Here is a 15,515-nt window from a genome sequence, read left to right on the forward strand (position 1 = left end):
CACAGGGCAATGCTCCATACACCTCATACACACACGGCTCTGCTCCATACACCTTATACACTCAGCTCTGCTCCATACACCTCATACACACACGGCTCTGCTCTGTAAATGTAGTACACACGCGGCTCCGCTCCATACACCTTGTACACACACGGCTCCGCTCCATACACCTCGTACACGCACGGCTCTGCTGGATACACCTCGTACACACGCGGCTCTGCTCTATACATGTAGTACACACACGGCTCTGCTGCATACACCTCATAGACACACGGCTCTGCTCCATAAATGTATTACAGACACGGCTCCGCTCCGTACACCTCGTACACACACGGCTCCGCTCCGTACACCTCATACACACACGGCTCCGCTCCGTACACCTCATACACACGGCTCCGCTCCGTACACCTCGTACACACACAGCTCCGCTCCATACACCTCATACACACACGGCTCTGCTCCGTACACCTCGTACACACACGGCCCTGCTCCGTACACCTCGTACACACGCGGCTCTGCTCCATACACCTCGTACACACACGGCTCCGCTCCGTACACCTCGTACACACACGGCTCCGCTCCGTACACCTCGTACACACACGGCTCTGCTCCATACACCTCGTACACACACGGCTCCGCTCCGTACACCTCGTACACACACGGCTCTGCTCCGTACACCTCGTACACACACGGCTCTGCTCCGTACACCTCATACACACACGGCTCTGCTACATCCACACTGTAAACCCCTCCTGACCCCACACATAATCTTCCCCTCATCCAGCACCATGACAACCAGCACAGCAGAGTCCTGCATACACTGAGGCCCCTGATCATGTGACCCCTGACTCCTCCCTCCTGTGACCTCATCACAGGTCCTGTGTGCACAGAGCAGCCATAGAAATCTCAGGCCTCGTGGTGTCACCCAACTTCTGCTCTTTCTCCTTCTTTTCTTGCAGGGGCCGCAGTGGATTTCATCCTGGATCCATAGATCCGAATAGAGGAGCGATGTTCCTTCAGTCTGATGGTAATTGATGGTGATATTTGTCCAATGTCCACTTTACTGAGTAAATCCCACCAGGACTGTAGCAGGTAAAGACCCCAATATCCACCGGTGTCCCTTCTAATGGGGGGAAAGTACCAAAGAAAAACCATCATATCCTAAGAAAAATAAACTACATGGAGGCTTTGGTATCTAATATCTCCTGTCTTGGTTCTTGTAAAAAAAAAATCTATATAATTGTCTGAGGGTCACTTCCGTCTGTCTGTCACGGAAATCCCAAGTCGCTGATTGGTCACCGCCAAACGGCCACGACCAATCAGCAACAGGCAAAGTCCGGTCTCGAAATGGCTGCTCCCTACTCCCCTGCCATCAGTGCCCGCTCCATACTTCCCTCCAGTCAGCGCTCACACAGGGTTAATGGCTGCGTTATGCTGCGGTGTAATGCAGTCCGTTAACGCTGCTATTAACCCTGTGTGACCAACTTTTTACTATTGATGTTGCCTATGCAGCATCAATAGTAAAAAGATATAATGTTAAAAGTAATAAAAAAAAATTAAAAAATCATTATATTCTCACCTTCCGGCGCCTTTCCCGCTCCTTGCGACACTCCAGTCCATGCATTGCGGTCTCGCGAGACCGCTACGTTTATCTCGCGAGACCGCAATGCACTCTTGGGACCGGAGCGTCGCGAGGAGCATCGGTAAACGCCTGGGCTGGACCTTGGGGCCCACGGAAGGTGAGTATATAAGTATTTTTTATTTTAATTATTTTTTTAACAGGGATATGGTGCCCACATTGCTATATACTACGTGGGCTGTGTTATATACTACATCTCTGTGCTATATACTACGTGGGCTGTGTTATATACTACATCTCTGTGCTATATACTATGTGTGCTGTTCTATATACTACGTGGCTGTGATATATATTATCTGGCTGGGCAATATACTACATCGCTGTGCTCTATATTACGTGGCCTGTGTTATATACTGCTTGGGGTGTGTTATATACTACGTCTCTATGCTATATACTACGTGGCTGGGCAATATACTACGTGGCTGGGCAATATACTACGTGGCTGGGCAATATACTACGTGGCTGGGCAATATACTACGTGGCTGGGCAATATACTACGTGGCTGGGCAATATACTACGTGTCTGTGCTATTAACTACGTAGGCTGTGCTATATACTACGTGGCTGGGCAATATACTACCTGGGCTGTGCTATATACTATGTGGCTGGGAAATATACTACGTGGCTGTGTTATATACTACGTGGCTGTGTTATACGCTACTTGGCTGTGCTATATTTCTCTGCTGTATCTGTGCATCATGAATCGTGGTATGTGTTAAAGAGGGGGGGGCAACTGAGATTCTTTCGCCTGGGGCCCTCAAAAACCTGGAGCCGGCCCTGGCTTCACTGATTGTTCGCGGCCGGGCGTGACCAATCAGCGACAGGCGCAGTACGCCCGCGAATTGGCGCGGAATTTGAACCACAATTCACTAATTGGTCGTCCCCGGCCGGCTGAATCCTGTGTATCAATTGCATTATTCTGAAAACTTCATAAATAAACTACAAACATATTCCAGAATACCCGATGCGTTAGAATCGGGCCACCATCTAGTCTCTTATAAAAGCCTCAAACTTCTGTGTGTGAATCAGAGCTGAGATCTAACGTGATAGAATATTACAGTGCGGGGAAGACAGGAAACCTTCATATAGACGGCTGGTGGTGATGGAGTCAGTGACGGACTTTGGCCACATATGTTTCTAGAGCCGTAGTAGAAGATGAAGATGTCATCCTCATCATGAAGTAGTTATTTCTCCTGTCACGTGTAATGAATATCTCCTGCAGTATTGTTAATGCTGATTCCAGTGTCGGTAAATGAGACGAGAATTAGCGTTATGGAAGATGAGTCTATGAGAAACGTATTCAGCTGCCGACTCCGAGGAGGAAACTGCTTGTTGTCTGTGGCCTAAATATATAGGTTTTATTAGGAGATGGAAAGAAGAGAACTGAATACTGTAAAATAATAAATCTCATATGTTTCCCTTATTATCTCCAGTAATTGTATTATTACACAGGATTCTTATGATGTTACATCGGCTCATCTTCTCATTCAGATCTCTACAATATCGGATCCTCTCAGTGAAGATCTTCTATATAAGAGAATTTTCCTGATTTACCCATCAAGGATGGATACGGATAGAGACAAGATGGCAGAGAGAATATTACACCTCACCCTAGAGATCCTCTTCCAGCTTACTGGAGAGGTGAGAGATTCTGATGATGTCACATTACATCATTCTTATCTATGGGAATAACAGATGGATAGAACTGGAGAGGTGAGGACTCTGGAAATGTCTGTAGTGAGATTTATTAATGTGTCTCTCCATAACCAGGATTACACAGTAGTGAAGACCTCTAGTGAGCGCTGTCAGGACCCTGTGTCTGAGGGATGGGGAAGACCCCTGAGCCCAATCACGGGGCCTCCACCTCACCCCCTGATACATGAGGACATCAATGACCAGAAGATCCTAGAACTCATCTACAAGATGATTGAGCTGCTGACTGGAGAGGTGACTCTGCTGGGAATGCTGGGACATTATACAGTAACGCTATGAAGGGATCGGGGGATGACGGTATCATTGTATGTGTCAGGTTCCTATAAGGTGTCAGGATGTCGCTGTCTATTTCTCCTTGGAGGAGTGGGAGTATTTAGAGGGACACAAAGATCTGTACAAGAACGTCATGATGGAGGTTCCCCAGCCCCTCACATCACCAGGTAATAGACAGGACTAAATACACACGGCCTATAATTATCTGTATGTAAAGAATGAATTCAGTCCTTGTATGTGTTTCCTCTAGATCTATCCAGTAAGAGGACAACACCAGAGAGATGTCCCTGTCCTCTTCTTCCACAGGACTGTAAACAAGAAGATCCCAATGTTCCTCAGGATCATCAGGTAGATGGAGAGAGGTGTCATGAGATCTCCCCTATGGTGTGTAGACGGCTGTGAAGGTCTTGTGCTCAGTCTTGTTTTATCCACCAGTATTATATGTTTTATACTTGTGTAATGAGAACGGTGGAGATGGCAGGATTAGAGCTGATCATAGATTTGACTTTTCCATCTATCTGTGAATTTTTGTTTTAGAGTGAAGATCTGACCCATATTAATACTACAGCGACATATGTGAGGGGTGATGAGCGGTGTAAAGAGGAGATTCCTACATGTGACTACCCAGGTGAGTAGTAACCACTAAATGTTCAAAACTTTATTAAATACCATTAAAATACCGAAACAAACATAACAAAAGGGTAATCACAGGAAAATGACAGTGGTCAACCAAGAGCAAGGAAGGTACCACAGTAAAAACAGGCAATAAAACCCAAGGCAAAAACATAATGATAGTTATGTAGGTATGCTCAAAAAGTGCATTGTGCTGACATGTGCCACTTGAAGATCTAATAGGTATGGAGTATGTATAAGAATACAAATGAATAACGGCACAGGAGAGGTGCAAAAAGTCAATAACCACAGTGGTAAAAAAAGCAAGAACCATCAAGCCAAAATAAAAAGGTTATGCCTAGGGGTTTACCTGAAGAGCCGTTGTGCCTACCACCCCCAATGCGTGTTTCGGCGCAGTGCCTTCTTCCGGGGGTCTGGCGTCATGAAGAAATGGCGCCCTTATATACGTCAGAAGCATTAATCATGATTGGTATGGAAAGAGGATGTGACGCTTGCTCAAAAGGCGGCGCATGCGCAGTTGACCACTCGGAGGTAAGAATCACTAAGGGCCTCATCGGATGAGAGAGTACACGTCACCAGGCCACACCCACTGGTGAACACGTGAGCGGGGCGGTGGACGCAACCCGCCCAGAGCCGAAATGAAGACGGCGTCGGCAATGCCAAACAACGGAGCGCCGGTACGCACAGAGCGATTTAACATGAAGAAAGGTGTCCGGATACCACAGGAGGTAAAAATACGTGGGGAAAGAAGGGGGTGATAATAATTGTGAGTAAAATCACATCCTATGTTTTTGCCTTGGGTTTTATTGCCTGTTTTTACTGTGGTGTGGTGTTTGTTTCTGTATTTTAATGGTATTTAATAAAGTTTTGTACATTTGTCTATTGGTTCGGTTTGGTGCTTTTTTCCTCCGTATGATTTTCATCAATTGAGCAGTGAGTGTGAATTTCTGTACAATAACAGGATGTACAATAACAAATTGTATTGTGGTAAAGTGTTAGCCAGAAAAATCGATGTGAATACTTCTCTGCCCAATGATGACAAAAGTATTCTAGGAATGATACCTTAATTGGCTAACCAGAAAATAATATGTTTGCAGCTTTCAGAGCACAGGTGTGAATTGTATCCATGTAGGGACTCATAAATCCAGGTGTTAAATTGAGTCCTAGTGTCAAAGAACTGAACATCTTCATTAGTTTGAATTCTCATATTTTTCTTTGTGTCATTCTTAAAATGACCTTTTAGTAATAAGACTTTTAAGTCTGTCATACATTGTCCAGTTCCAGAGAAATGTTTTCCCACAGGCGTGTCCACAATATGAGCCAAGCACAGGAGAAATGCATGTTCTATCAAAGGGACTAACATTCTGTCCTACAAAACAGCTTGATAGGGCTCAGTTCTGTAGCGATATCGAGGAATTCTTCCACAGATTGCTACTCAAAAAATTCTTTCATAACAGATATCACATCACAAGACAATGTGAACGACACAGCAAAAAGAAAAAGAGGACAAGCTGGACCCCGCAACCTGGCCACAACCAAACTCCGGATCACTACATTGACTGTTTCCGTAAAAAAGTTATATCTGACATTTTGGACAGACACCATAAAGTGCCGCAAAATATCACTATGGAGGAAAGAAAAGCCATACAATTTTTAAAAGCCAATAACAATGTCATTATCAAACCAGCTGTTAGGAGTCTAGTTTCCTCTGCTGCACAGGGGGAATCTCGATCCGTGTCTGCTGCGGTCTCCCATTCTGCATCGGCCACAGTGCAGCCTGCTCAGCGGAGATGTCACTCCCAGCGTCTCACTGGGACTGATGCTGTGCATAGGGTTACTACTGCCTCTCCAGGCTCTGCTATTGTACCCTGCACTGATCTGCGGCGAGCAGGCTTTTCTGGATCTAAGTCCTGCTTTGCACACTGAGCATGCCCAGGGCAAGATCTCTCAGTGGAGATCTAGGGTCACATGCTCAGGTACTGCAGCAATTCCATTGGTCCTTCTTTGAAAGGTCCTATACGTGCTGCAGCTATTTAAGGCTCGCATGGCCGCACAGCCATGCGCTAATATCATATGGGTTTTGGCTTATGCCAGTGGATACTATACCACTCAGTTCTATGTGGTGTTAAGCTGTTAGCATTGGGACTGTACACTCAGGCAAGCAGCTAGCGTCAGTGGGGGCAATTAGCCTAGCTAGGGCATTAGTTCTGTGTACAGCGCGACTCTGTGAGGCAACAGAGTTCGCTACCAGTTCACACGGGGTAAAGCCTAACCCACGTGTGAGCTCAGAGTCCATCCGCCTTTACTTAGCAGCAAATATCTCTGTACGGTGGATCCCGGGCTGCGAACGCACCTTGTAGTTATCTACCTATTACTCGGTGCGTTCTGCTAGCCCTAACACCAGCAGACAAAGGAGGAGCTGTAGTCATAATGAACACGACAGATTACATCCAGGAAGCAAACAGACAACTCTTGGATATAAAATACTGCACTCCACTTCAGGGACATCCGACCAAACAATACACAGAGGAACTAACACATATCATCAATGGATTTGATTCTACTTCATCCTCAATACTGTAACTAACACCAGACAATCCCCAAACAGATACCTTCTACATGTTGCCTAAGGCTGGGTTCACATGGTGTTAGTGCAGTCCGTTCAACGCATGCGTTAACGCAAGTGCTGTTAAAGATCGCGTGATATGATCGCGCTAGCGCAGATACTCCATCTGCGCTAGCGGTGACGGGCCCCGAAACGCTGCAGACCACGTTCGAGGGTCCGTCACAGAATGCGTTATTATGACACGTGTTAGCGATGCGCTACACGATTGCAGTCAATGGGTGCGCTAACGCATCCGTTACATAGCGTTAGTGGCGCTATATAACAGATGCCGTCAGCGCATTGCCATTAACGCAATGTGAACCCAGCCTAAAATACATAAAGAAGGTAATCCTGGGAGGCCTATCACCTCTGGTATTGGGACTTTAACTGAGAATATTTCCGGCTGGGTGGAGAACATTCTGAAGCCCTTGGTGAGGTGCACACCCAGCTATATCCAGGACATCATGGATACTCTTTGCAAATTGTCAGCGCTGGGCCCACTTCCAGAAGAAACGATACTAGCCACCATGGATGTAGAGTCTATCTATTCCAACGTTCCTCATGAGGATGGAATTGCAGCATGGAAATATTTCCTTCAAAAGAACAATCTAGCCACAGAACCGGCACTGTGGCTAGATCAGGTTTGTGCTCCATCACAACTATTTTTCTTTTGGGAGCAATTTATACCAACAGTGTATGGGCAGCGCCATGGGAAGCAAAATGTCTGCACAATATGCTAAGGCTGGGTTCACACTGCGTTAGTGTGACCCGTTTAACGGACTACGTTACACCGCGGCATAACGCGGTGTAACGTAGTCCGTTAACGCCGCCATTACTTTCTATGGCGGACACATCGCTAGCGCACGCCCACAATGGGCGTTCACTATCGATGTGCCGTCATTGAGTGACGGACCCGAGACGCGGGCTGCAGTGTTTCTGGGTCTATCACTGCTAGCACAGATGGAGCTAGCTGATGCTCCATCTGTGCTAGCGCTGTGCCAACATCGGCACTTGCGTTAGCGCAGTCCGTTTAAGGTATGTGTTGAACGGACTGCACTAACGCAGTGTGAACTTAGCCTAACTTATTTTTGGCGAAACTGGAGTAAGAATTTTTGTCATCTTGCTCTGTTAAACCTCTTGCATACTTCCGCTACATTGATGATCTGCTAATAATCTGGACAGGCTCAAAAGATAATCTACTCACCTTACACAAAAACTTCAATAAGTACCACCCAACCATCAAGCTCACCCTCAACTTTTCAAAGACCCAAATACATTTTCGGGACATGACCATATACATCAAGGACAACACCATGAAAAACCTCAATTTACCATAAGCCCACAGGACGTCCGGCATATCTTAGATGGAACATTTTTCATCCAAGACACACCAAAAAATCCATCATCTACAGTCAAGCTCTGATGTATATTCGGATCTGTTCAGACAGTAAAGAAAGGGAACTACAGCTGCTATCACTGAGGAACACATTCCTACAACAAGGATACCATCCACTGGTAATAGATGAGCAGATCCACAGGGCTACAAGGGTCCCAAGACACAGCCTCCTGGATTACACACTGAGGGAGGACAACAACAGGGTACCTCTTGTGGTCACATTCAACCCCCACATGAGCGTTCTAAGGAAAATTGGTGCTGATCTCCAACCCATATTCCACAGAGACCACAAATTGAAAGATACATTCCCAGAACTACCACTTCTCTCCTATAAATGGCCCCCTAACTTAAGGAATCTCCTTGTCAGAAGTGCCCTCTCATCACCATCAGTGACTGGCACATTCCCATGTAACAATATAAAATGCTAAACTTGTACCCACATATTACCAAAAAATATAGTCCATGAACCAAACACAAATCAGGACTAAAGGTCACGGGTTCCTTTTCATGTACATCCTCCAATGTGGTGTACATGATACAATGTACGAGGTGCCCTGGAAGTATTTATATTGTGGAAACCATGTAAAAACTACTAACTAGGATGAATCTACACAGACACACAATCAGGAATGAAATGGACACACCGGTGGGAAAACATTTCTCTGGACCGGGACACAGTATGACAGATTTAAAAGTCTTAATACTAAAAGGTAATTTTAAGGGTACCGTCACACACTGCCATTTCGATCGCTACGATGGTACGATTCGTGACGTTCCAGCGATATCGTTACGATATCGCTGTGTCTGACACGCAGCAGCGATCAGGGATCCTGCTGAGAATCGTACGTCGTAGCAGATCGTTTAGAACTTTCTTTCGTCGCTGGATCTCCTGCTGTCATCGCTAGATCGGTGTGTGTGACACCGATCTAGCGATCTAGCGATGCGATCTAGCGATGCGTTCACTTGTAACCAGGGTAAACATCGGGTTACTAAGCGCAGGGCCGCGCTTAGTAACCCGATGTTTACCCTGGTTACCCGGGTACCTCGGCATCGTTGGTCGCTGGAGAGCTGTCTGTGTGACAGCTCCCCAGCGACCACACGTCTCCTTGAATCTCCTCCGCGATGTGACATATACACAGAGATATATAGGGTGTACGTCACGTAAATTAAAAACTCGAATAACTGAACACATTAGAGACGCTATTAACCCCAATATAAGAAATACAAATAAAAATATCTCTATGGTATCGAGACATTTTAATTTACAACATAATGGGGATATCACCGCTCTAAGGGTGCAGGGTATTGAGAAAGTGTATATGTCACATCGCGGAGGAGATTCAAGGAGACGCCTGCTCACTAGAGAGGCCTTTTGGATCTACAATCTAAATACTCGTTATCCTGCAGGCATGAACAAGAAAAGTGAAATTATGTATCACTATTGTTAGTGTTTTAGTATGTTGTGTATGTTATAGTCTATTTTTAATATGTTCAGACATTTGTAGCTCTAGGACCTTACGAACCTGTCATGTGATATGGGGGGCGTGTCTTAAGCCTGTATGGGAGATATAGCGCGCTCATTCCTGGAGCTGCATGGGCATGAGTAAGACCGCTATAGGTCGAAACGCGTAGCCGTATTCTTACAATCACCTGTCTGGTCCACTTTTTGTAAGGAATTTTTCTGCTTTTATTGCCACTTTGGATGAATAAAATTAGCAACTTTTTATCCATCTTGCTGGAGCTGGAGTGTCTACTTTGTTGGAAGTGCTGCTGCTGGACGTCTGGATCAGGACGGGCTCCTGTGCTCCGCTTTCGATGGTCTGGTTGGTGAGCTGGCTGCGACTTTTTTAGGTTTTACCACTAGCTGCTCATTTATTACTGATGGAGACTGTTAAGATTGATCATTTCAGTAGTTGTGTTATTGTCTATAGTCACAGTTTTTGATTACAGAAGTCCGTGTCAAAAATACTCTGATTTAACCTCTTCCTGCAGCCAGTTTTGTGTTCCTAATCAGGCCCCATTTTTCATATCTGACATGTGTCACATTATGTAGTGATAACTTTGGAATTAATCACAAAGGATAATAGAAAACAAACGGATCTTACAAATTATTTTCCAACTTTGTACAATACCCTACATACAGTTTAACTGTCTGGGCACATGGCAGTGTTCAGAACGGAAGGAGCGCCATGTAGCTATTTGAATGTAGATCTAGCTAGACTAGATTGCAGACACAATGTATTGGGTCACCTGGCAGCTCAAAAGATATCCACCATGGACATGATTGGCACTTTCTTCTCTGCTTTCCATATCCCAAGGATTGCCTTGCTCATCGCCCTTTAACACCCTTGCATGTATCTGGACTTACACTGGGACCCTTAGGCTTGGTCCATGGTGTTACCTGCCATTCTGTGGTATTAGATGGCAAGAAGAATAGTCAGGTAGCTGGGTCAGAACCACAAGGACAGAATCAGAAGACACAAGAGTAGTCAGTAAACGGGCCACGTTCACAACAATAAGCAAATACACAAGCCACAATGTGAGCACAGAGGACTGAACCAGAGGAGAACAACGCTGTTTCTGGCAGATTCCGGCCATGTGCTTTGAGCTTTAGTAGGGTGTGGTACTTTCCAAATGGCTGAAGTAGGGAGCAGATTACTCCAGCTGGACAGCAGGAACAGATCCCAGATGAGATTGGACACACCATATGCAGAAGCCCTAACTAGGGTTGATCGAATAGCTTCAGATAAGTGCTTATCCGAATAGCTATAGTGCTTCCCGAATTGCTGCCTTGGTAACCTGGATACCTGTAGCGCTCCTGATAATGAACTGTTCGGCGTCGCTGCTGCATGTGTCGTGGCTGTGTGATGGTCACAACACTAGCATGGATAGCCGAAAAATGGGCACGGGCTCTGCATGTATGAGTTGTGACTGTCACACAGCCACATCACAGGCAGCTGCAGCGATGAACAGATGATTATCGGGAGCGCTCCATGTAACAAGGTTCCCGAGGCAACTATTCGGTAAGCGCTATAGCTATTAGGATAAGGAGTTATGCAAAAGCTATTCGATCAACCCTAACCCTAATATAACTAAATGACAGAAAACCAGAACAGTCGAAATCCCCATAAAGTGATTTAATTGACAGAAAAACACACAATGGTCACAGAAATAACTTGACTCTAACAAAAGTAATAATAAATAAAAAAGATTGTAGACGCCTGTGACACTAATTAGTGGACACACCTTGACTTAACCTGTCCCTTTTGTCACATTTTCAGGGGTACCATCATTTCTGTCCAGGCCTATTTCATGAGTTTTATTCTTTTTTAATTCTGTGGACGCATGGTTGAAAAGCAATGTCTGACGTTCATTTGTTCATTTTCATAGATTATTTATTATTACTTTTGTCGTATTCAAGTTATTTTGGTGATTGTTGTGGAATTTTCTGTCATTAAACGAGGGGTAACAAAAATTTTGACCACGTGTAGGAGGACTGAATATTTTGATTCCACAGCCACTTTCCAGAAATTAACATGCAGTCGAATTTGGAGAGTGAAAAATTACACATTTGCCATTTTATTACCCAACACTTAGTGCCCAGATTGTGCTTACTATAACATTGCTAAATACAGGGATCCTAAATGTTGTTTGAGCACACTGCAAGACTCAGAAGTGAGAGTAGATTTTGCTGGATTGGTTTATAGAAACCCTCTTGCTTTTCAACAGCCTTTGAGCCACTAATAGTGTGGGAACCTCTGTTTTTCCATCGACAGATGATGCACCTGAGTGGGGACTTGTTTTTTGTGAGATGAGAATTCATATTATTTTCGCCTACATAACATTGGTTGGTTTCTTTTTATTCAATATTTGGGAGACAGAATAAACACAGTTGAACACCGCACACTACTGATTAATCTAATAAGGTTTTCTATTAGACTGTGAACTGTCATTGTCTTGGTAAATAATTACAGTTTTTTTACATAAACTGTAAATAAAAATGGCAAGCTAATTAGTCAAAATGTTCAAAAATATAAAATTCAAGGATATTTTATTCAAAAATAATTGTTTTTTTCTTAGCAGATGACTGTACCCGGAGATCAGAGGGACAGCTGACATCTTCAGTTTTTAAATCGGATGATCTCGAAATTCCACAGGATGCAACTGAATTGAATGCCATGACTTCAGATATACCATCATCCCTTCACCGCAAAGATCTGTCATCTGATCCTTTGAAACAGGTCCTGTCTTTTGATTTATTACTGACTACAAAGGAAAATGAAAGTCACAAAATAAGCATTAAAACACAATCTGCTCCTAAAGAAAAGAAGTCATTTTTACATTCAGTATATGGAAATACCATAAACCAAAGAACCCACACAAGGGAGAAACCTTTTTCCCGTTCAGAATGTGGGAACTGTTTTAACCGAAAATCTGATTTGGTTAAGCACCAGAGAATCCACACAGGGCAGAAGCCTTATTCATGTTCAGAATGTGGGAAATGTTTTAACGAGAAATCAGATTTGGTTCAGCACCATAGAACTCACACAGGGGAGAAGCCTTTTTCCTGTTCAGAATGTGGGAAATGTTTTAACCACAAACGTAGTCTTCTTGTTACACACCAGAGAACTCAGAGGAGAAGCCATTTTCCTGTTCAGACTGTGGGAAATGTCTTAAGCATAAATCAGATTTTGTTGCGCACCAGAGAACCCACACAGGGGAGAAGCCTTTTTCCTGTTCAGAATGTGGGAAGTGTTTTTACCATAAAACAAATTTCTTTAAGAACCAGAGAAGTCACATAGGAGTGAAGCATTTTTTCTGTTCAGAATGTGGGAAATATTTTAACCATAAATTTATTCTTGTTACGCACCAGAGAACTCACACAGTGGAGGAGGATATAGGCCCCTCAGCCTAAAAACAGCAGCCTGCAGCTGCCTAAAAAAGGTGCCTCTGTTAGAGGCACCTTTTCATGCGCTTTGCCTGGCTCTTCCCACTTGCCCTGTAGTGGTGGCAAGTGGGGTTAATATTTGTGGGGTTGATGTCACCTTTGTATTGTTAGGTGACATCAATCCCATGGCTTAGTAATGGAGAGGTGTCTATAAGTCACCCACCCATTACTAATCCTATAATTGTATGGTACATAAATACACAGCCAGACTAAAGTCCTGTATTTGAAAAAATGACACAGACTCCTTTATTATTCTCAATTAAACCATACTTACTGCATTCCCTAATCCCAGAAAAGCCCTCGATCTCTTGCAGTAAAAATAAAAAAACAATAATATACCATACCTGTGCATTGTTCTGTCCGATGCTGTAATCCATGTCTGGGGGCTAAATACTGTAGTTCTCAACTTTGATGGTGCCAAGATGCAACCGTCCCGGCTGATAGCGCAACATCATTCACCATTGGTGACCATGGGAAAATGCCAGTGATGATGTCACTTTGGTCAATGATGCTGCGCTCTCAGCATCTCATTTACCAGTAGTTTTCAGCCGGGGCGGTCACATCTTGGCACCGTCCAGGTTGCAAACTAGCCCCCAGACATGGATTACGGCGTGGGAGATACCGACGGACAGGTATGGTGTATATATATATTTTTTATTTGTATTACAGGAGATTGAGGGCTTCACTAGGATTAGGCGTAATAATAAAAATGTAAAACTGTGTTTAGTGTTATTTCATATAAAAGACTTTATTCTGACTGTACCTTTATTTAACATGTAACTATAGGATTAGTAATGGATGGGTGTCTTATAGACACTTATCCATTGCTAAGCTGTGGGCTTGATGTAACCAGACAATAGAAAGGTGACAAACCCCACAAATATGAACCCCACTTGCCACCGCTACATCTAATATGTGCGTCTTTGTTGGGCACCTGCATGCTGCTGTAAAAACAGCCTAAAAAGGTTGGGGGGCTATATAAATGGCCCGTTACCAGCGTGAGAATATCAGCCCTCGAAGCCCTCGATCCCAGTAATCCCAGTGAAGCACTCGATCTCCTGTAATTAAAATAAAATTAAAAAACAACAATGTACCATACCTGTCCGTCGTTCTGTCCCACGCTTTAATCTATGTCTGGGGGATAATTAGTTTTCAACCAAGACAGCGCCAATATGCGACCGTTCCAGCTGAAAACCACTGGTGAATGAGATGCTGCCAGCACACCATCATTCACCAGCGGTGAACTCATCTTTGGCATTTTCCCACGGTTCGAAGGTCACCGCAGTTCTGCCTGGCCTCGATGATGTAACCGTTGGCGAATGATGTGTAAGAAGAAGCACTGGACTGCCGGATCCTGCACTGCGCCGGGCCCAGAACTGCTGAGGCTGCTTCCCTTGTTGTCCGGGAAAAGGCTTAAAAGCCCTGACTGATCCCCTGACCCAGTAGCAGGGCGCGTGCCCAAAGAAATGCGCACTCTGAAGCAGTCAGTTTTGGCACGGGCAGAGAGCGAGCATCAGGCTGAAGAGTGTGCTCCTTCCCTTGAGCACCCACGCTGCGTTGCTCTGCGCCCACCAGTCCCTGCCATCACCCAAGTGTCCAGGAAGGACCGAGCAGTTGGATGTCCTGCCTTCACCAGACTTGGAGTTGCCGTGTGTTCCTCATCTGTGAGCACAATTCCCGGGCTGCTGAGAGAGAGCCGTGCACCAGATAGACTTTTGTGGCCTGACCAATTAATCCTCGTGGACCTCCCTACGCCGGATTCTGGAATTGCTGCTGCCCTGCTGTGGCCCTCACCAACCTATGGACTAGGGGCTCAGCGGAAGGTACTGGAGACCGACTGGTGCTGCCAGAAGAAGGACCGTTGCGTGATAGACCCCATTGGAACCACACCACGCCATCTGCTGCTGGCACCATTGTCTCCAAAGCTACAGCTAAAGACTGAGAGGCCTTTGATACGATAAGTGATTTTCAGGAACTGCCATTATTATGATTGCTGCTCACTTTTGTTGCTTATCTGCCACTGTACTGTTCAACCTCCCTTTGTATCTCCCTATGAGGAGTTTAACCCCTGTTATATTAAATCTGTTCAAGTTGTTAACCCTTGCTCTGCCTCTCTTGCATCACTGCATCCCGCAACCTGCTTACAGATGCCGCGCTCTCAGCAGCTCATTCACCACTAGTTTTCAGCCGGATTGGTCACATCTTAGCGTCATACTGGTGAAAACTAATTATCCCACAGATATTGATTACTGCGTGGGACAGAACGACGGACAGGTATGGTATATTGTTGGATTTTTATTTAATTTGCT

At 44.9% G+C, this 15,515-nt stretch overlaps 1 protein-coding gene across 1 annotated transcript in view; it reads left to right on the top strand.

Annotated features, from left to right (window-relative positions):
* The first annotated feature begins 873 nt into the window (after window positions 1-873).
* Window positions 874-15,515, top strand: part of LOC138663458 (zinc finger protein 271-like) — a 94,647-nt gene continuing 80,005 nt past the window's right edge. The window contains exons 1-7 of the mRNA XM_069749668.1: window positions 874-1,027; window positions 3,130-3,279; window positions 3,409-3,585; window positions 3,668-3,791; window positions 3,875-3,972; window positions 4,162-4,252; window positions 12,342-12,499. Of these exons, the coding sequence (XP_069605769.1) occupies window positions 1,025-1,027; window positions 3,130-3,279; window positions 3,409-3,585; window positions 3,668-3,791; window positions 3,875-3,972; window positions 4,162-4,252; window positions 12,342-12,499 (801 nt within the window). The 5' untranslated portion in view covers window positions 874-1,024. The remainder of the gene's footprint in view (window positions 1,028-3,129; window positions 3,280-3,408; window positions 3,586-3,667; window positions 3,792-3,874; window positions 3,973-4,161; window positions 4,253-12,341; window positions 12,500-15,515) is intronic.

The sequence above is a fragment of the Ranitomeya imitator genome, chromosome 2 (genome assembly GCF_032444005.1).
Source record: "Ranitomeya imitator isolate aRanImi1 chromosome 2, aRanImi1.pri, whole genome shotgun sequence".
Classification (NCBI taxonomy): Eukaryota; Metazoa; Chordata; class Amphibia; order Anura; family Dendrobatidae; genus Ranitomeya; species Ranitomeya imitator.